The following is a 21,213-nucleotide window of genomic DNA, read 5'->3' on the forward strand; positions in this document are numbered from 1 at the left end:
TGGTCCACTCTACCTTCACACTGCATTGAGTGGCCTGCTCACAAGTCCATCTCACCAGCCTGTGAACTCCCTGAGGGTAGGCGGTGTCTGTTTGATTTCTGTAACCCCCAAACTTGGCACAGTGCACAAGTCATTCAGTAGGTAAGTAGCTAAGAGCACTGGCCTTGAAAATCACACCGTCAAAGGTTAAATCCTGGCTCTGCCACTTAGTAGCTATGTGACTCTGGCCAAGATCCTTAACGTCTTTCCTGGGCCTCAGTTTCTTCAACGTCAAAGTGGGGATAATAATGAAAACGACTTCATAGGCTGTCGTGAGGTGTTCAAAACAAACTCAAGCACGTAAAGCTTATGGCCCAGTGCCTGAACAGAAACTTACTATTAAGTTCTTTATATGTTTGTTGCATAAGAAGATAAAGCTGTAAATAACTACACTCTTTTCTTAAAAGGGTCACCTTCGTATCAGAAAACTTTGCTGAGCCCCTGGTGACTTACCCCTACCTCTGGGGCTCTGGGGTGACTGACGTCCCTCAAAGGAGCAGGAGTCCCAGGACCGGCCGGGGGAGGGCGGGGCTCTGTTTCCCGGTGCCCGGCGGGGCGGAGACCGGCGCGAGGTCACGTGGGGTGCGGGAGGCGGGTCTTTGCGCGCGCAGGTCACGCGGCCGGTGTTGACACTTCCGGGTGGGACCGCAGGGAGGCGGCGGGGCAGGGGCTGGCACCTCCCGCAGCAGCCATGGCGTATACCGGCCTCACCGTGCCTCTCATCGTGATGAGCGTGTTCTGGGGCTTCGTCGGCTTCCTGGTGCCCTGGTTCATCCCTAAGGGTCCCAACCGGGGGTAAGTGGGCCAGGCCCGCCTGGGGAGGGACGCGCGGTGAGGACCCGCAGAGCCGGGAGGGGGAGGGGGCGACCCCGCACCGGTCGGAGACCTTGCCCGGGTGATCCTGCCCTTCAATCAGGCCCCGACCCCCGTGCAGCCCCCCGACTTCCTTATCGCAGCAGCCTCAGTGTCTCCCGGCCTGAGCGTGAGGAGGGTGACTTCCGGCGGACCCTCCTTGGGAAGGAGTTGTAGGGGAATTTTTTCTCATCACGTCTCTGTGTGGGGAGGCTGCAGTCGGAAATGGGTTTATACCGACTCAAGGAGAAGTTGGGGTTCGTCCCTAGACGGCTGTCGCCCCTTTAGCCCTGCCGTCCACCCAAATGAGGCCTCGTTTGCCTAAACTTTAAAGGAACGGATCAAATAAATAAAACAGAAATTGATCTCTCTGCCTCACAGGCTGTCGCAGTTGCACAGGACAGCTTGTGCAACAACATTGAGCCCAGGCCTTGCATCTAGTGGGCGCCAGGATCTAGCTGGGGCTTGATCTAGAGCGAGATTAATTACCAAAGAGTCGGAGGTATTGTTTAGAAACCCCTGCGTCATACCTTTCCAAGGGCTCTCCAGCCCTTGTATATGAGTGTAACAAGCTCTTAGAATAATTGGTTAAGAAAGACTTTTTTCCCCCAGACTTCTTTGTTAAATAGAGCTTTATCTGTTTTGTAAGTAAACTTTTTTTTTTATTGTAGTATGAAACAGAGTCTTATCTTCAAAGGGGCTTTGGAACACCCTCTTTCTAGTTCCTCTTTGCCTTTTAGTCATTTTTTCTCAGCGGCAAGATCATGTGGGGTGAAACTTAGACTGAAGTCACAGATTTGGGGGAACACCATCTCTTGTTTTATTCTTTGAAACGAATTGGTGGCTTCACAGTGCTCTGCGTGCATAGTAGGCATTCAATAAAGAGTTATTGAGTGGATAACTCTATTGCCTTTATTAAAGGAAAGAAAATGCTATTACTTCCTTAATGTTTTGTGACCTGAACCCCTTTTGCTCTCTGGAATAAACTGTGTTAGACCTGTTACTTCCATCGAGCTTACAAGTAAATCATAATTTGTTTAAAAAGGAAAAATGGTAGATGAATTTCTATTATTTCATTGTATTAGGTTCCTCCTCCCCACCCCACCCCTAGCATCAGTTGTATAGGGTCATCTTTCCAGCCTGTAATAGATGATTTAGAGTGTCAGAATTCTGGGGTTATTAAAACAATTTGTATTAACCAAATTTAATTTCTTGGACTTGTTTCTCCTACTGGAATTAGAGAACAACATAGTACTCCTTTGTTGTGTTTCTGTCTTCAGCTGTTTCATTACCCACTGTCTGCCTTTCCAGCCTTCATACTCAGAAAGCATTTATTAATGTTCTGGTAGTGTTGACCACTCCTTTCTTGAAGACCCCCATTTGGGGCCCACTATGCCCAGCCTTGGGTCTTGATGCCACTGCTGTTACCCAGGGTAATGAAACGCCTCCAGTGGTCTATGGGCTACTCAGTTTCTAGCCTTAGCGTCACTATTCAGGTTTGACCTGCTAGTGATATGTTATCTGGATCTAATTCATAGCCTCCACCTCAGTCCTTGTATTTCCTGCTCTTGGCAGGATTGAGCAGGTCTTAAAACACTAGGTGTCTCCTAGGAGTTACTGTATTACACTTTGAGAAACACTGCTCCCAGCTGGATGATCCCTATGACCTTGGATAGTTTAGTTAACTTTTCCATGTTCCCGTTTCCTCATTGTAAAATGGAAATATTAGTACTAAATTAGTATTAGTTCCCCTTTACCTTCTGAAAAGACTGCAAGTGATTTTTTTTTTTTTTTTAAATACACGAAGGAGCTGAATTGATTCAAGGATTACAGTGAATTTTTAACGCGGGAGAGCATTTCTGATTTGAAGGATTAAAAACATCTTCATTAAGGAGATAAGTAAAGGTGCTGTGTGAGAAGGGAAGAAAGGAGACTTTGCTGTTAAATCCTCTTCTCTGAGACCCCTACACATCAGAATGCAGAAACCTGGGTGATTAGGAGGTTTTCAGGACCTCATGAAGCTGGGGGGAAAAGGGAGCAAAAGGGAAAAAACTTCTGAATCTATGTATAACATAAAGCAAGCCTCTTATTCTCATCTTTTCTACAACTGAAAAAGGGCTGGATAAAATGAAGTCTGTACCTGGAGTACTGGTTCCTGACCATTCCTATTTTTCATGATTTCCCATTCTCCTCTTTAGGAATCCACAGATTCTCTAAAAGCTTCAGATTTTTTCACAGTGGCTCCCTTAGCAGTAGTTGTGGGGGAGGGAATGGGGACAGAGTGCAGGGAATAGTGTTACAGTTCAGTCAGCTCCAATTTTTTCAGACATAACATTTTTGAACATTCAGAAAAATAGAGTAGTATAGATGTTGTATAACACCACCTAGATTCAATAATTCTAACATATTCATATTTGCTTTATATTTGCTTTGTCTATGAATCCAGGTGTACATACATAAATACATAATTTTGCTGAATCATTTGAAGGTAAATTGCAGTCACTATGACACTTCACCCCTAAACTCTTCAGCAGGCAATAACTTAGAAGAAGCACATTAGGAACTGATATTTTAATGAAGCACATTAGGAACTGATATCTTAATTAAAAATTTTTTTTTCTTTTCTTTTTGGCTGCATTGCACCACGCGGCTTGCGGGATCTTAGTTCCCTTACCAGGGATTGAACCCGCACAGTGGAAGCACGGAGTCCTAGCCACTGGACCACCAGGGAATTCCCATGAGGGAGCTTTTGATATCGAACTATTAATCAAGTAGTACAAAGGGGCCTCAGTTGTTTCCGTTGTCTGAGATGGTCTTTTGGGGAAGAGAAAGACTGAGGGAGGGATTCCAGGTTGGGGCAGGGGAATGGAAGAAGATGAGCAGAAGCTTGGAATGGAGAATAATAAACAATAACCCCCAATACCTATTTATATATGTACTATAAGGTACATGTTTTGAAGAATGTGCCTTCAGGATATATCCAGAGTCTGACCAGTTCTCACTACAGGCACTGCTACCACACTGGTCCATTGGTGCAATTCCCCACTAACTGGTTTTTCTGCTTTTCCTTTTGCTTTCTCTTCCCTAGTCTATTTCCACCCTGCGGAGAGATCCTACTAGAATTTGGGTCAGATTTTGTCAGTCCTCTACTCAAATCCCTCCAAAATAGCTTCCCTTTTCCTTTCAGAGGCTACCAGATACCTCTGACCTCACTTCCTACCAGGCTGTCCTTGCTCAGCTCAGCCACACCGGCCTCTGTCCTCTTTGAAGGCCTGATACCCTCTCACCAGGAACCTTTGCTTTGCTAAACTTCAGGAGTTTTCATCCCTTTTGTTCACTCCTCTCTCCCCAGAGCCTGGTGCATACAAGTCACTCTGAATGGGTTGAATGAATGAATGGACAAGCCAATGTATTAACTACAGAAAATATATGCACACACACAGAATTTCTAAAGGATGAGTTAAACATAATATATATAGGAGTTCAGATATTTGCTCCCTGCCTTCTAGGAAATAGTCTTTCTTACTCTATGGGGTGTGGAGACCCCCTCTTTGGAAATCACGCCTGTGGATGATGGGGGGGGGCACTGAAAGGTGATAAGCTGCAGAGTGATATAATGAAAGGAATATTTTAGAAAGGTTAACCCAAGGTGATTGTAGGAATGAATGAAAGATTGTATGGATAGAATGAAAGGGAAGGAAGAAAGTTTTGAATCTGCCAGCAGTTAGCCAGGCAAACCTGATGAATTTTGATTTTAACGATGGGAATAGAAAGGAAAAAAATCCACATAAGGAGAGCTGCTTCAAAGGACTAATCCACAGCATTTGGTGACTGTGAAGGTGCAGGGGAGACATGAGTAAAAAGATGACAAATTGGAGGGGTGGGTCAGATGGGTGGAAATGGCAGAGCTTCTCTGGAGTAGGAGATTTAGATTTGGAAAGAGAAATGGGAAAAGAATATCATGAATTCAATTTTTAAATGTTGAAATTCAGCTGATCAGAGATCCAGTTTTAACTGTTTTTCAGACAGGAATGGAGATGGGGAGAGGTCAAGGCTAGAAAGTCATACTTTTGTAACAGGGAAGAGCTAAGTCGGACTCCACGTTGGATCTGTTTCTTCGACTTTAACCTTTGCTTTTCATTGCTTTTGTTATTATAATCATACATAATGGCCTGCCTCAGGGAACCCTGTCCCTCTGCTAGCCCTGCTCACCTGTGAATGGCTGCAAAAAAGAAGAAACTAACACATCCCCTCACCGAGGCTGGTCATTCCAGGAGATGTTTTGCAAGACTGATGGCCCTTTTACTTTACTTCCTCACCGCCTCTCCCTCTCTGTTCTGCCTTTTTACTTTACTTCCTCACCGCCTCTCCCTCTCTGATTCTATAAAAGAAACTGGCATCCACACCCAGAGAAGATGGCTTTTCGGAGACACCAGTCTGCCATCTTCTCGGTCTGCTGGCTTTCCGAGTAAAGTCGTATCCCTTGCCTCAACACCTCGTCTCTGACTCATTGGCCTGTTGTGTGGCGAGCAGAGCAAGCTTGGACTCAGTAACATTTTTAGCAGTATAGTGTCATTTCATTGCAGAGAATACTACCAAATAGGGCAGTTACTTGGCTGTCAAAGCTAATTACCACTACAGCCTTTTGTGTTCAGTTTCAGATGGGTTTGGATTAGACCCCTAAACTGTGGCATCAGTACACATTCCCTTAAATACAAATGTTAATGACATCCGTAGAATTCTGCCGTGTGCACCCCAGGGCACCCTGCTGTCTACTGGTGTTTGAACAGATTCAGATGCATTTTCCTGGTGTGCAATCCTTGCCAGGTTTGATCACCTGGGAAGGGAACTTAAACCTCCTGCAAAGTCTGCATAGTTTGCTAGTTATCTAATGCTTGCACTTTTTTTTTTCTCCAGAGTTATCATCACCATGTTGGTGACCTGTTCCGTTTGCTGCTATCTCTTGTAAGTAGTTTTTTCCTAAAACAATAAGCAGTTATTCCTGGTATTTATCATATGTGTGAATAAAAGTTAAATAAGTGGAGCATGATTGTCATGAAACTTTACATTTTTGTTTCACTGGGGCTTGTTCCTGGTGTAACATCTAGAAATAGTATCCTAAGGTTGAAAAGAACACTTTTCCTATGTTCAGTATATTTACCTAAGAACTGTACAGATGCTCAGTTCTTCTGGCAATACAAGTGTAATTTATTTGGTACAAATTTCAATCATACAGTTAGCCAGAAATTGTCATTGTACTGCTTTATATTTTACTACTGTGAAGTATTTGAGCCTACTCATTTCACTTAAATATCTCACTATGAAGCCAATAAAGCCATTCTTTATTATTTATTTATTTATTTATGTCTGCGTTGGGTCTTCATTGCTGTGCGTGGACTTTCTCTAGTTGTGGCGAGTCGGGGCTTCTCTTGTTGCAGGGCACGGGCTCTAGGCACATGGGCTCCGTAGTTGTGGTACATGGGCTGTAGAGCGCATGCTCAGTAGTTGTGGTGCACGGGCTTAGTTGCTCTGCGGCATGTGGGATCTTCCTGGACCAGGGCTCGAACCCGTGTCCCCTGCATTGGCAGGCAGATTCTTAACCACTGCGCCACCAGGGAAGTCCTGCCATTCTTTATTATAACTTTTGTTTATCTCATGAATAGACGTTGAGCTAGAATTGTGATTGAGTAAGGGTAATTTTTTTAAGCAATTCATTATACACTGTGTCAAAGTATGATAATAATTGGCATCTGTTCGAATAGATTATATAAACTTGAATGAAAGCTTTAGGATATGTGAGGTCATTTCTCAACATATATTTTTGGAATACTGTTAAAAATGGCAAAACTGCATTTGAACTATTATTTTTTTAAAATTAATTAATTTATTTATTTTTGGCTGCATTGGGTCTTCGTTACTGCACGGGCTTTCTCTAGTTGTGGCGAGCAGGGACTTCTCTTGTTGCAGAGCACGGGCTCTAGGCGTGCAGGCTTCAGTAGTTGTGGCTTGTGGGCTCTAGAGTACAGGCTCAGTAGTTGTGGCGCACAGGCTTAGTTGCTCCGTGGCATGTGGGATCTTCCTGGATCAGGGCTCGAACCCGTGTCCCCTGCATTGGCAGGTGGATTCTTAACCACTGTGCTACCAAGGAAGTCCCAGTTGAACTATTCTTTCTTTTTTTTTTTAATTGAGATATATTTCACATACCATAGAATCTATCCTTTTAGGGATTGCTTGTTAAGAGTTTAGAACCAGCAATTCTCTTTTCTTAAAGAGAGCTTGCTAGCTTCCTGAGACATCCTTATATGGAAAGTATTGGTGATGGCCAGCTCTTGCTTAGTGCCCACATGTGGTAGGAAACAGCATTCTAATCCTGTGATGAAAGGCCGTGGCTCTGAATCTATAAATTTCTTGTATCCTGGGACTTTTGCACTAAGGTTTTTCAAAGAGGTTTGTGGGTATGAGCCAATTCTGGTTGTTGGCATAGATCAAAATCTGCCCCTGACAAAGAGTTATTACCATGAATTTTGGCTATCTGGCCATTCGGTCACTTGCTTCAGTGCAACTTGAAGTGTTTAAAGCTGAATCATACATATAGCACTATAGAAGTTTGGCTAAATGATGATGATGTTGTTTGACTGCCTCGATACGAGTGCTTATGTGATGAGACTATATGCAGTTGGCTTGTTTAGTCTTTTCTTTTTAGTTAGAAAGGTAAAGAGGCTTTTTCAGGTCATAGCTCAGCCCCCAGAATGGAAGTCTGACAGGTAGCGAATAGAGGGCATTTTTATCCTAGCTGTGTTTAGCTCTAAAGAGTAAATGAGAAGAAGTACATGCATCATCAAGAATTCCTCGTTTAAGTAGGGGTGACTGAGTACCAGCCTATCCTACCGAATCTCCTCTAGAAATTCCAGCAAGGAGCTCTTAATCAATCCAGGAGCCAAGGAGTGGTCCTGTAATTGAAAAAGCCTTTGTTTTCATTCCTTTGATCTCTGCTGCATGAGCAGTAAGGTTAGTGGTGGGGTCTTAAAAAAAAAAAAAAAAGACAAAACTATTGCGCAGAGGAATGACTTGAGATTAAACCAAGATGAGGTTAAAATGTTTTGTGACTTTCTGGTCTTCCATCGTCTTTGAAATCTGGTTAACTTTCCTGTTATTCTCTTTTTTTTTTAAGTTTTCTTTTTTTTTAATAAATTTATTTATTTATTTATTTTTGGCTGTGTTGGGTCTTTGTTGCTGTGTGCGGGCTTTCTCTAGTTGTGGTGAGCGGGGGCCACTCTTCGTTGCGGTGCACGGGCTTCTCATTGTCATGGCTTCTCTTGTTGCGGAGCACGGGCTCTAGGCACGCGGGCTTCAGTAGTTGTGGCACGTGGGCTCAGTAGTTGTGGCTTGTGGGGTCTAGAGCGCAGACTCAGGAGTTGTGGCGCATGGGCTTAGTTGCTCCGCGGCATGTGGGATGTTCCCGGACCAGGGCTCGAACCCGTGTCCCCTGCATTGGCAGGTGGATTCTTAACCACTGCTCCACCAGGGAAGCCCCTGATATTGTCTTTAAAACAGGCAGGAGACCTGTCAGTCTCACGCCTCATATCTTCATTTTCAAGTATAAAATAAAATAATTGGACTTGGTTGGAAATTATGTCACTTTGAGTCTCAGTAACTTAGTTGAGGACAGTCTGTGAGCCCTTACCTCTTGCTGTCTAGCTTTTTTCCTTTGTCCCAATGTGCTGGTGACTGCTCTATTGACAGTGGGTCAGTACTGTCATCAGTGTATTAATAAAGTTAGTACACAGTGTTCCAACATTAAATGCTTCTGGAGGCCATTTTATGGGGAAATGAGCTGGGTGGTATAGACTTTATGCAATTGTTTTTTTCTTTTGTTTCTTTGAAACCTGATCATATATCCTATTTAGCAAAATATCTGCCTGAAGCATACAGGTGGAATTCAAATCCCAAGTATTTCACATACCTTATTCCACAAAGGGGTGGGATTCTGTAATAAATTTAATTTGAAATTCAAAGGACACTTTACTGTTTGGCACTAGTACATATAGTTTTTTGAAAATACCTCATTTGCAATAAGACACCCCCAAAGAAACTAGATTTCCTAAACAAAGTCATGTTTTGAAATACATTCATAGACTTTTGAATTGCCTTCTCTTTGTGGCATTTTTTCCCTCCTTCCAGTTTGTTCTAGTTCAAGGTTAGATTCCGCCAGCCGAACCTTGTTTGAGCTCTGAATAAATCAGGATCTCTGCCAGTACAACCAGCTTGTGTTGCTAGTTCAGCACAGTAAAGTCTGAATGCTCTACATCTGGTTTCCTCTCTAAGGAACAAGATCACTTTTGTTTCTTAAGCATACAGGCCTTTTAGTTACTATTCTATACTTTCTCTTGGTCTTTGCTTAGTTGTTAATGTCGGGTTATGTTGTAGCTTACCCAGAGTTACAAAACTCACATCCTAGGGGTAAATTAGAAATTTAGTGTTGTATTGTGAAGGTACAATTGCTTCTTGGAAAACATGCTGTATCTTTAGCACTTGACTAATTGTAAATCTTACCAGCAGAGTGATATAGGAAAAGAAATGTTGACTAGGAGACCAGGAGACCTTGGTTCTGCTAGGCTGTATAATATTTGGCCTGATTATGTTGTAGTGTGGTTTGGTAAATTTTTAAATAAGATGCTGTGTGTGAAAACTTATAACAAAGGATAAGAAAAATGTAGTATTATCAGTGATTTTTAAAAATAAATTATTTTAATTCAAAGAACTATATGTTACTTGTAAGCACAGTTTGCTTACATTGCCTTTGTAGCATTTATTTTATTGGGCCTTACTAGAGTTCATTCACTCAACTTATTTATTGTTAATAATAATATATACTAATAATACTATAATGAACCTACTGTGTACCAGGCACTGGATATATAGCAGAAATATTCTGCCTGCCCTCTTTTTTTAAAAAAATAAATTAATTTATATTTTTAATTTATTTTTGGCTGCACTGGATCTTCGCTGCTGCGCGTGGGCTTTCTCTAGTTGTGGTGAGCAGGGGGCTACTCTTCGTTGTGGTGCGCAGGCTTCTCATTGCGGTGGTTTCTCTTGTGGCGGAGCGCGGGCTCTAGGCACGCAGGCTTCAGTAGTTGCGGCACGCGGGCTCAGTAGTTGTGGCTCGCGGGCTCAGTAGTTGTGGCTCGCGGGCTCAGTAGTTGTGGTGCACGGGCTTAGTTGCTCTGCGGCATGTGGGATCTTCCCAGACCAGGGCTCGAACCCGTGTCCCCTGCATTGGTAGGCGGATTCTTAACCACTGTGCCACCAGGGAAGTCCCCTCCCTGCCCTCTTTAGGGAGGGGAGACAGACAGCAAACAGAGAGCCAGTGAAGCCGCCAATCACTTCCCAAAGAGGTTTCCTCATCTACGCATTCCCCCAAACCCCTATTCTGTGGCCCCCAAACGAGTCCCCCTCACTCACTTCTCCAGCCCCCTAATACTGCCCATCACACAGGACCTGCACAGCCTTCAGACACTTTCCCCTACATGTCCAGGAATTTGCAGATCCACAGCTGAGCCCAGCCTTGCTTTGGTCCTGGCTCTAGAGCCAGTTTGGGGACAGGACATGATTACCTCCCAGGGCCAGGGTTCTTCACTTTGGTTTCCCACCAAGTACCCACAGCTAGTCAGTTTCTAGAATGTTCTTTACTATAGCATGCTTTGTTTTGTTTTTTAAACTTTCTGTTTTTGGACTTTTAAAACTTACGGTATGCTCTCTACAAAAGTAGAATAATGTAATGAACGAACCTTCACATGCCTGTCATCCGTGTTGAAAAATTATCAACTTGTGGCCAATCTTGTTACATCCCTACACACTTTCCCGTTCCACCCCAGATTTTTTTGAAGCAAATCCCAGACATCAGTTTATCTGTAAATATTTCAATATATGTATATCTCTAAAAGGTAATCATTCTTTTTTCAAGTATAGCCCCAAACCATTATCACACCAAAAAAGTTAATTACTTTATATCATCAAATATCATTTAAATTTCTCTAGTTGTCTCATATACTTTATTTATATATTTATCTTACAGTTTGTTTGAATGAAGATGCTCATAAAGACCCTGCATTGCGATTAGCGGATGTGTCTTTCAAGTCTCTCTTTATTGGTTTCTTCTCCAAATCTCTTTTTTTCCTGGCATATTTTAATAGAAAAAAACCCAGATTGTTTGCCCCATAGTTTTCCAGAGTCTGTTCCTTATTAACTGCATACCCATGGTGTCATTTAACATAATCCTCTTTCTTCTGTATTTCCTGTAAGTTGGTAGGGATACTTAGGGGCTAGATCACATTCAGGTTCAATTTTTTGTTAAGTCTGTTTTGTAAATGGTGTTGATATTTTCATCAGGGGTACATAACGTCTGATTTTTCTTTGTGTTGTTGGCATCACTGATGATGTTCTATTTCTATAACTTCTTATTTATTCATTAGCTAGAATATGTCCATAAAGATTTACTTCATCAACTATTTTGTTATTCAAATAACTGAAAAACAGTTCACAAAGAAAAGCTAGGATATATGTGTGCTCTTCTCTCTGCTTACCTGTTTCAAAATAATAAATTGTTTCCTTAGCATCTTCCAGTGGTGAATAATGACTTTTGTTTTGTGTTAGTATCATTATGATCTGATACAATTAAACGTATTTGATGTATTTCAATCCAGTATAATTAATATCCCTTTGCTGTTCAAATTGTCTTACCTTTGGCCAGTAGAAGCACCTGTATATGACCTTCTGTCAGCTGGTTGGTGGACTCTGTCTTCACCTCCAGCTTTGAAGCTCCTTCAGACAGGAGATGTGTTTGGCATAGGTGAAATGTCTGTCTTGTCTCTCCATAGATTGGTAATTTTTGTGTGTCTCTCTCCTGTCTTGTTTGGTGATGTCTGCTAATAAAAGGAAATAGCGGCATCAGTCCTGGAAAACAGTGGGTAATTAAAATTCAGTTTGTTCCTGAGATATGAAGTCCTCCTGCCCTTGCTCCTTTCAGCTTGGAACTCCCAGGTGGATAGCCAGAGGAAGCCATGTTGTTTTAGCTAATTTGCTTGTTGCCTTCGTAGGTTTTTCTGTTTGTATCTCTCATTTATAGTTGTCTGTTTGTTCCACAGCTTTGTTACCCATCTTCCCCTAGAATTCAACCAGTAAGCATTTCGTAGATTACCTACTCTGTGCCAGTTCCTGGGTATATGATAGAGAACCACGTCCCTGCCCTCCTAGAGGTGACAGTCCAGTGAGGGGAGTCAGACAAGCAGGTTAACAACAGCAGCAGCAAAACTGTTCTTGATTTGTAATAGACAAAGTGAGAAGGTGCTTTAAGGAGCCAAACAGGGTGCTGTGATAGAGAACAGTGAAGGGGTGGGAGGGAGGGAGGGTTTACTGAGAGCGGTCACAGAAAGCCTGTTGGAGGAGGAGTCAGCCATGGGGGCAGCTGGAGGCAGGGTCTTCTGCAAACACGAAGGCACTGAGAGGTAAGGAGCTTGGAATGTTCTGGGAGGGTAGTGTGATGGGGTTTAATAGTGAGGCGAGGAGTGGTAGGTTTGGGATTTAGGTGAGGGCCAGGTCATGTAGGATTTTATGGGCTTGGGGTTTAGGTTTTATTTTAAGTGGATAGGAAATCTTTTCAGATTTTAAATAACGGAGTGATTTGGTCGGATGACCACTTTGGCTGCTCTGTGGAGAGCAGACTGCTTGGAGGCCAGAGTGGAAGCAGGGCCACAAGTTAGGAGGTTACGGCATTCATTCAGGTGAGGAATCTTTGTGGTTTGGTCTGAGGTGGTGATAATGAAGATAAAGGGGGTGCACAGATTTGAGAACTAATTTGGGAGTAGAATTTATTGGTCCTGCAGGTGGAGGAGGTGGGAGGAATCAGCGGTGGGTCCTTGGTTTCTGGATTGGGCCATTTACCAAGATGGTGAAGACTTGGGACAGGACAAATTTCAAAACAAAACTTCAGTTGAGGACGTGCTAAGATTGAGATGCCTGTGAGCCTTCTAAGAGATACCAAATAGGAAACTGGATATAAGAAGAGAGATTGGAGGCCATGCGAGTGCATGTAATTACCTAAGGCAGTGGTTTTCTATGGGGCTGGCATCCAGCAGGTGGAGGCCAGGGATGCTGCTGAACGTCCTGCACTGCACAGTGGAGCCCTCCTCCCCCCAGTGCGGAATTATGCAGCCCCAGATGTCAGCAGTGCTAAGGCTGAGAAACCTGACCAAAGGGAAGGGATGGCGAGAGAAGAGAAGAGAGGTTAGGGCCGAACCTGAGGAATGCCAACGCTTAGGTGTTGTAGAGATGAGGAAGAGCCAGCAAAGGGCAAACTCAAGCCTCCTCTGTCACATAAGGAGGAGTGACTGGGACAAATGAGAGGGTAGTAAAGTCAGTAGGCACGCATACCCAAGCAGAAGGCAGTTCTTCATGAGAGTGGGAGAGAATTGTCTGCAGGCAGCAGAGGGAGCAAAGAAGTTATTGACGCCATTGCCAAAGCCTGAGCTATCTGTTGTAAGAATAAGCAGCCTTCTCAGCTTGAGAGAGCCTCAGGGGGTAGCCCGGCTTCAGTGATGCTGGAGTTGGGGAAGTGCGAGGATAGAAGGTATGAGTGGCAGATCACTGACCAAGTTACAGAGAACACAGTGCAAGGGTTTGGGAGAAACGGAAGGGAGCGAAGTTGGATCGAGTGTTGAGAAGAGCACAGCAGTCTGGGAATGGGATTTGGGTCATATTAGATGGTCCTGGGAGGTGTGGAAAATTTTTTTCCGGCAAAAATTTCGATAAACAAAGATATGAGACCTGTTGAACTTCTTCTTATCATTTATCTTATTAAGCAGGGACTTGGACCTAAAGGCTTTCCACTATAGCCTGACCTTGGAGAGGGTTTGGCAGTTAGGCAAGACTGCTTCCAAGGGCCACAGGCACTAAAGTGGTGGGGTCAAGCTTTGTTTTTGTTGCTGTTGTTTTGTTTTGTTTTCCCAATACAGATATCTAGTGGTCTGCGCCATTTGTTGAAAAGACTTTCCCTTCTCCATTAAATTGCTTTGGCATCTTTGTTCAAAATGGTTTGACCATATATGTGTGAGCCTGTTTACAGACTGTCTCTTCTGTTCATTGATCTGTTTGTCCAGCCTTATGGTAATACCACACTCTTTTGATTACTATAGCTTTATGTTGAAATCAGGAAATGTAAGTCCTCTGTTTGTTTTTCAAGTTTATTTTGCCTATTCTAAAATAGCCATATACATTTTAGAATCAACTTGTCAGTTTCAACAACAACAAAAAAGCCTGTTGAGATTTTAATTGGGGTTGTGTTGACTCTATAGATCAGTTTGGAGAGAGCAAACAATATTGAGTCTTCTGATAATGAACATGGTATATCTCTTCATTTATTTCAGTTCTCTTTTCTTTTTTTCCTTCTCCTTACTTTGGGTTTAATTTGCTCTTTTTTCTAGCCTGTTAAAGTGGAAACTAAGAGCATTGATTTAAACTTCCCTTTTTCTAAAAAAAAAATTTATTTATTTGGTTGTGCCTGGTCTTAGTTGTGGCAGGCAGGCTCCTTAGTTGCAGCTCGTGGGCTCCTTAGTTGTGTCATGGTAACTCTTAGTTGTGGCATGTGAACTCTTAGTTGTGGCATGCATGTGGGATCTAGTTCCCTGACCAGGGATCGAACCCGGGCTCCCTGCATTGGGAGCGCGGAGTCTTAACCACTGTGCCACTAGGGCAGTCCCTTCTTCTTTTTATTATTTTTATTTTTATTTCATTTTTGTTTTATTTTTATTTTTTTAAAATTAAATTAATTAATTTAAATTTTTGGCTGCATTGGGTCTTCATTGCTGTGCGTGGGCTTTTCTCTCTAGTTGTGGCAAGCGGGGGCTACTCTTCTTTGCGGTGCGGTGGCTTCTCTTGTGGCGGAGCACAGGCTCTAGGCGTACGGGCTTCAGTAGTTGCAGCACGTGGGCTCAGTAGTTGCGGCACATGGGCCCTAGAGCGTGCAGGCTTCAGTAGTTGTGGCGTGTGGGCCCAGTAGTTGTGGCTCACGGGCTCTAGAGCACAGGCACAGTAGTTGTGGCGCATGGCCTTAGTTGCTCCACGTCATGTGAGATCTTCCCAGACCAGGGATTGAACCCATGTCCCCTGCATTGGCAGGCAGATTCTTAACCACTGCCCCACCAGGGAAGTCCGTCTCTCCTTCTTTCTAAATGTAAGTGTTTAATACCATAAAATTCCCTTTAAGCATCACTTTATCTAGACCCTACAAATTTTGATGATGCTGTATTTTCATTTTCAGAATTGTGGTGTTTAATTTCCACATATTTGGCACCTTTCTAGATATCTTATCAGAAGGTATATTATGTAAGATTTCAGTCTTTTGAAATTGGGATGTATTTTATGGCCCAGCATATGGTCTTATCTTGATAACCATTCCATGTGCACTTGAAAAGAATGTATATTCTCCAGCTGTTGGGTAGAATGTTCTGTAAACATCAGATCAAGGTAGTTCAAATCTTCTTTGTCCTTACTGATTTTTCTTGGTCTGTTTTTATTAATTACTGAGAGAGGGTGTTAAAATCACCAGCTATGACTGTGGATTTTTCTATTTCTCTTTTTAAAGGAAAGATCCTTTTTTTGCTTCATATGTTTTGAAGCTCTGTTATTAGGAGCATGCATATATATGACTGTCATGTCTTCTTGATGAATTGACATTTCTGTCATTATATTAATAAGATATCAATCTTTATCCTTGGTAATACTCCTTAACTCAGTTTTTACTTTGATCAATAACCATACCACCTTTCCTATGCTCATTGTGTCTATGTCTTTATATTTAGAATGTGCCTTTTTGAAGACAGTAGGTGGCTTGTTTTTACTTTTTTATCCATTCTGACTGTCTTTGCCTTTTGGCAAATGGATATTCCTTATACAATTAATGTAACTATTGATATAGCTAGGTTTGGGTTCACTATTTTGTTAATTGTTTTCTGTTTGTCGCAACTCATTTTTGTTCCTCTGTCCTTCCTTTTATGCCCTTCTTTAGGTTAATTGAATATTTTGAGTATTCTGTTTTAATTCCTCCAATGGCATTTAGCTATACTTTTGTATTTTTCTTTTTTTTCCTTTATTTTTTGTATTTTTCTTTTTTAATGTTGCTCTAGAGATTACAACATGCATTCTTTTTTTATACTTTTTTTTTAAAATTTATTTTATTTATTTTTGGCTGTGTTGGGTCTTCATTTTCTGTGCGAGGGCTTTCTCTAGTTGTGGCAAGCAGGGGCCACTCTTCATCGCGGTGCGCGGGCCTCTCACTATCGCGGCCTCTCTTGTTGCGGAGCACAGGCTCCAGACGCGCAGCCTCAGTAGTTGTGGCTCACGGGCGCAGTTGCTCCGTGGCATGTGGGATCTTCCCAGACCAGGGCTCGAACCCGTGTCCCCTGCATTGGCAGGCAGATTCTCAACCACTGCGCCACCAGGGAAGCCCACAACATGCATTCTTAACTTTTCACAATCTATTTAGAGTTAATATTGAACCATTTCAGGTAAAATGTAACAATCTTGCAACAATATGATTCCATTTACTCCCCATCCTTGTGCTATTATCATATATTTTACATCTTTATATGTTGTAAAACCCTTACTACAGTGTTACAATTTTTAAAGAATCATATGTCTTATAAAGAAATTAAGAGAAAAAAGTCTTTTGTATTTGCCCACATATTTATCATTTTTAAAATTGGTCATTTCTTTTTGTAGATTGGAGTTTCTGTCTGGTATGTCTTCAGCCTGAAAAAAGTCCTGTAGTATTTGTTACAGGACAGGTCTGACTACAAATTCCCTCAGTTTTGTTTATCTGAAAATGTCTTTATTTCACTTTCATTTTTGAAGGACTTTTTTCTGGGCTGAAAAGATTTTTTTTTTCTTTCTTTCTTTCAGACAACTTTAAAGGTGCTCTTCCATTATCTTCTGGCCTCCATTGTTTCTGTTGAGGACTCGGTTGTAATTTGCATAATTGTTCTTTATGCATTCTTTGTCCTCTGGATGTTATGAAGATTTTCACTTTATCTTTGCTTTTCAGCATAGTTTTTTTTTTTTTTAGAATTTATTTATTTATGACTGTGTTGAGTCTTCGTCTCTGTGCGAGAGCTTTCTCCAGTTGCGGCAAGTGGGGACCACTCTTCATCGCGGTGCGCGGGCCTCTCACTATCGCGGCCTCTCTTGTTGCGGAGCACAGGCTCCAGACGCGCAGGCTCAGCAATTGTGGCTCACGGGCCCAGTTGCTCCGTGGCATGCGGGATCTTCCCAGACCAGGGCTCGAACCCGTGTCCCCTGCACTGGCAGGCAGACTCTCAACCACTGCGCCACCAGGGAAGCCCTTCAGCATAGTTTTACTGTGATGTGCATAGGTATGGTTTTCTTTGAATTTATTCTGATTGGGTTTGCTGAGCTATTGGATCTTTAAGTTAATGTTTTCCACCAAATTTGAGAAAATTTCAGCCTATAGTCTACTTTTTTTTCTTTTGCTCTATTCATTCTCCTTCTGAGACTACAATTCCACCTATGTTAGACTGTTTGATTTTTTTTTTTTTCCAATATTTTTTCCCTGTTTCTTCAGATTGGATAGGTTCTCTTTTTCTCATCAGGTTCACTATTTCTATCATCTCCAATCTTCTGGTAAACTCATCCAAGTATTTTTCTGTTCATATATTATACTTTTTAGTACTAGAATTTCCATTTGGTTCTTTTTTAAAGTCTTAACTTATTTTCTGAGATTCCCAATCTGTTCATTCTTTATAGCCAATTTTTCTTTTAAGTCCTTAAACATATTTATAATGCTGTTTTGTTTTGAGTTTGTTTTAGATCAATAAACACCTTTATTACATGAGCTAACATCGGAAGGAGGAGGATTTCTTTGCTTCTCTGGGCCTTGATTTTCCTCAGATAGAACTCCAGCTCCTTGCCCTCTAGTACATAGCCATTCGCAGGCCACACCTACTTTAGAGACATTACCTTTTAACTGCATCATCTGTGTCATTTTGGACTCAGCTTCTGTTGATTCCTTTGTCCTTGATTGTTGATTACATTTCTTGCGTTTTTTGCATGTGTGTTTTTTACTAAATGCTAGATATTGTAGATGATAGACATTCTGGATTCAACTTCGTTCCTCTGAAAAACGTTAAATTTTTTCTAACAAACAGTTAAATTATTAATTGATCACCTTAAACCTGTGGAGGGTTGGTTTTACACTTTGTTGGGGCAGATCTATTTCAGTTTTTGCCCTTGGAGTGAGTTCTCCGTTAAGATGTGGCCCTTCTGAGGTTTCAGTGGAAAGTCTGAGGTGTTTACCAAGTTCTCTTCGCTGTTGTACGCAGCAGTGGAAATCTCTGCTCTGTTTTTTCGGCCTTCTGGGTGTTTTCCACCAGTCCTTGGCATTTGCATTCATGGTTCAGGGATAAGCCAAGGAGTTATGGGGAATTTATACACAGGTTTTGGAGCTCCCCTTTGTGACACATCTTTTTTTGTGGTTTCCCCTCTTAATTCCTAACTGCTCTGGCAGCTCTGAACTTCATCTGTTGGTACCTCAAGCCAATAAGACTGCAGGGTTTTGCTTGAGCTTCACACGGACTGGACAGTATCCTCAGGGGAAATGCTGTATAAAGGTTCCTTCCTTCTTTCAAGGATTGAATCCCTTCTAGTCTCTACCTGCTTTGGACACTGTTTAGTACCATCAGTTAGTTGTTTTTCATATTTTGTTCAGAGTTTATAATTACTATCTATAGAATGAGTCTGATATAAGCTACTCTGCTATTACCAGAACCAGAACTTTACCTGTTGACTTTTTTTATTTTCAGGTATTATATTTTTCATTTCTATAGAAGTTCTTTTTGCTGCTTTTATAGTTTTGTTTTCCCTCCCTCCCTATCCCCTCCTTCCCCCTCTCCCTCCCTTTCCTCCTTCTTTCTTTCTCCCTGCACGTGTTTTAAGTGTACCTTATTTCTTAAAACATAGTAGACAGTTTATTTATAGTGCATATCTGATCATTCCATTATCTGAAGTCCCTTTAGGTTTGTGTCTGCTCTTTTCTGTCTCTCACTTATGGTGCCTTGTTTCCATATGCATTTAGTCATATTTGACTGCCATCTGTCCATTTTCCCTATAGTGTTTTTTTGTTTTTATTTTTGACTGTGCCACACGGCTTGCAGGATCTTAGTTCCCTTACCAGGGATTGAACCTGGGCCCTCAGCAATGAAAGTGCAGAGTCCTAACCAGCGGACCACCAGGGAATTCTCTGTTTTCCCTATAGTTTTATATGTATGACTTCTTTGGGGCCTGGTATGAGGGTGGGCTCTTCCAGAAAGTATTTACATTGCTTCTGCCAGGCGCCTAAGGCCATCACGAGTGTGGCATTAAATTAAGTAAAATTCTTGGTATGTTCTTTTTTAAAACCATGTAGTTGGCTACATGAAGTTCATGAAGACCAGTTCTCAGTGACAGTGTTTTTCTCCTTCCTTCTTGGTGTTTGTATTTGAGACAGTTGATTTTCCTAGCATTCCACTTAAGGGAGTTGTTTGATTTTTCCTTATCTTGAGACAGAACCCTTTGGGATCTTAGCTTTTTTGGGGTGTGTGGGTGAAACTTCCATTAGACTTTCTACCTTCAATGGGCCCTGGGCTTTGTCTGCCATTTTTCATGCCCTGTGATGTCTGAAAATAAAAGCTCAAGTTAATCTGGTTTAGTGTACGCTCTCAAAAGTATGGAACGCACCCTGTAGTCACTTTATTTTCCTCTCTGAGTACTTGCCTTCACTTAGTTTTTTGGTCTGAGACTTGCTTACATTTCTCTCACGGATTCATGTAAAATATTTGGGTGTCTTGATTGTTGATAGTGGAAAGGAAATCTAGGTACCTGGCCCAGCATATTATTATCTACTATATTAAAAGGTTTATTTTTCTTACTCTGACCATATAATCTTTTCATTTATAATTTGGCAGATAAGAGAATTTGAACTGAAAGGCCTAGTATAGAAAGTATGGAGAAAAGAAAGGAAAAGATAATTCAAGTTTAGAGCTGGCAAAAATAGGGCATATCCCTATTTTTGTATTGTAGTAATGAAAGGGCCATAGCAGAGATAGAGTTGGCATCAGGTTAATGGAAAGTAAGTTTATGCCTTCTCATCTGGAGCTTGGGGTCCTCTTCCAAACTCCCATGGCTATGGCAGAATTAAGTTCCTTGTGGTTGTAGGACTGAGGTCCCATTTCCTTGGCTTGGGTATTAGTTGGGGGCTGCTCTCAGCTCCTAGATGACACTCACATTCCTTGACATGTAGCTCCTCCATCTTCAAAGCTAGCAAGAGAGACTCTTCCCTTGTGTCAAATCCCCTCATCCTGTAGCAGTCTGGGTCCAGTAAGGAGATAGCAACCACACAGTAGGTTAAACACAGGAAATTTAACATAATTATTCACTAGGGCAGAAGAGTAACTATAAGATAGAAGGAAACTCCATATGGTACCCTAGGGCTCAGGGAGAGTACCCAAGCCAGGACAAACTTGGAAAAAATTCAGACCTTGTTGGAGAAGGTGTAGTTCAGCCCACCAGATAGCAGAGAAGTTCATTAGTTTGGCTAGTCTGGAGTTGGTCTGGAGTTGCTGGGCAAGCAGTTGGCCACCCTCTGAGTGCAGGCAGCAGAGCAGGCTGGAGAGATCAGTGGCCTGGGTGTGTAGTGGGAATTCTTGTGCCAGTGTGAGCAGGAGGACTTCAAAGCATGTAGGCCAAGCAGGGGCTCTGGTTTTCATGTCGAGAGGGCTGCAGAAAGGTTATTTCCAGGCCAAGTCTCTAGATCAAAGAGGAACCATGTTCTGGGCCAGAGCCTGTGCAGATTCCACCAAATGTCCTCATGCCCACTCCCCCAACTTCTAGCCCATGCTATGTCCCTCCAGCTACCTCTACTGAGAAAGCTTAACATCGTGCTCACTTTAAAGGAGAAAAAGGGATTCAGTTTTTTATTACAGAGCACATATTAAAGGGTGCATTGCAAGATGATTGGCAATGAATCAATAAGTGATACACGCACTCTAAATGTCCTTCGTCAGGAAGAGTCCTGTCCCTTTTAGGAGCTCACCTGATTAGGTCATGCTCACTCAGGGTAATTTCTCTTTCTTTTTAATTGAAGTATAGTTGCTTTACAGTGTTTCAGGTGTACAGCAAAGTGATTCAGTTATACATATACATATATATATACACACACATATATATACTTTTTCAGATTCTTTTCCATTATAGGTTATTACAGGATATTGAATATAG

The 21,213-nt window shown here is 42.1% G+C and overlaps 1 protein-coding gene across 1 annotated transcript in view; it reads left to right on the top strand.

Annotated features, from left to right (window-relative positions):
- The first annotated feature begins 645 nt into the window (after nucleotides 1-645).
- Nucleotides 646-21,213, top strand: part of ATP6V0E1 (ATPase H+ transporting V0 subunit e1) — a 36,340-nt gene continuing 15,772 nt past the window's right edge. Inside the window, exons 1-2 of the mRNA XM_059917685.1 lie at nucleotides 646-834; nucleotides 5,809-5,856. Of these exons, the coding sequence (XP_059773668.1) occupies nucleotides 731-834; nucleotides 5,809-5,856 (152 nt within the window). The 5' untranslated portion in view covers nucleotides 646-730. The remainder of the gene's footprint in view (nucleotides 835-5,808; nucleotides 5,857-21,213) is intronic.

This window comes from Balaenoptera ricei, chromosome 3 (assembly GCF_028023285.1).
Source record: "Balaenoptera ricei isolate mBalRic1 chromosome 3, mBalRic1.hap2, whole genome shotgun sequence".
NCBI lineage: Eukaryota > Metazoa > Chordata > Mammalia > Artiodactyla > Balaenopteridae > Balaenoptera > Balaenoptera ricei.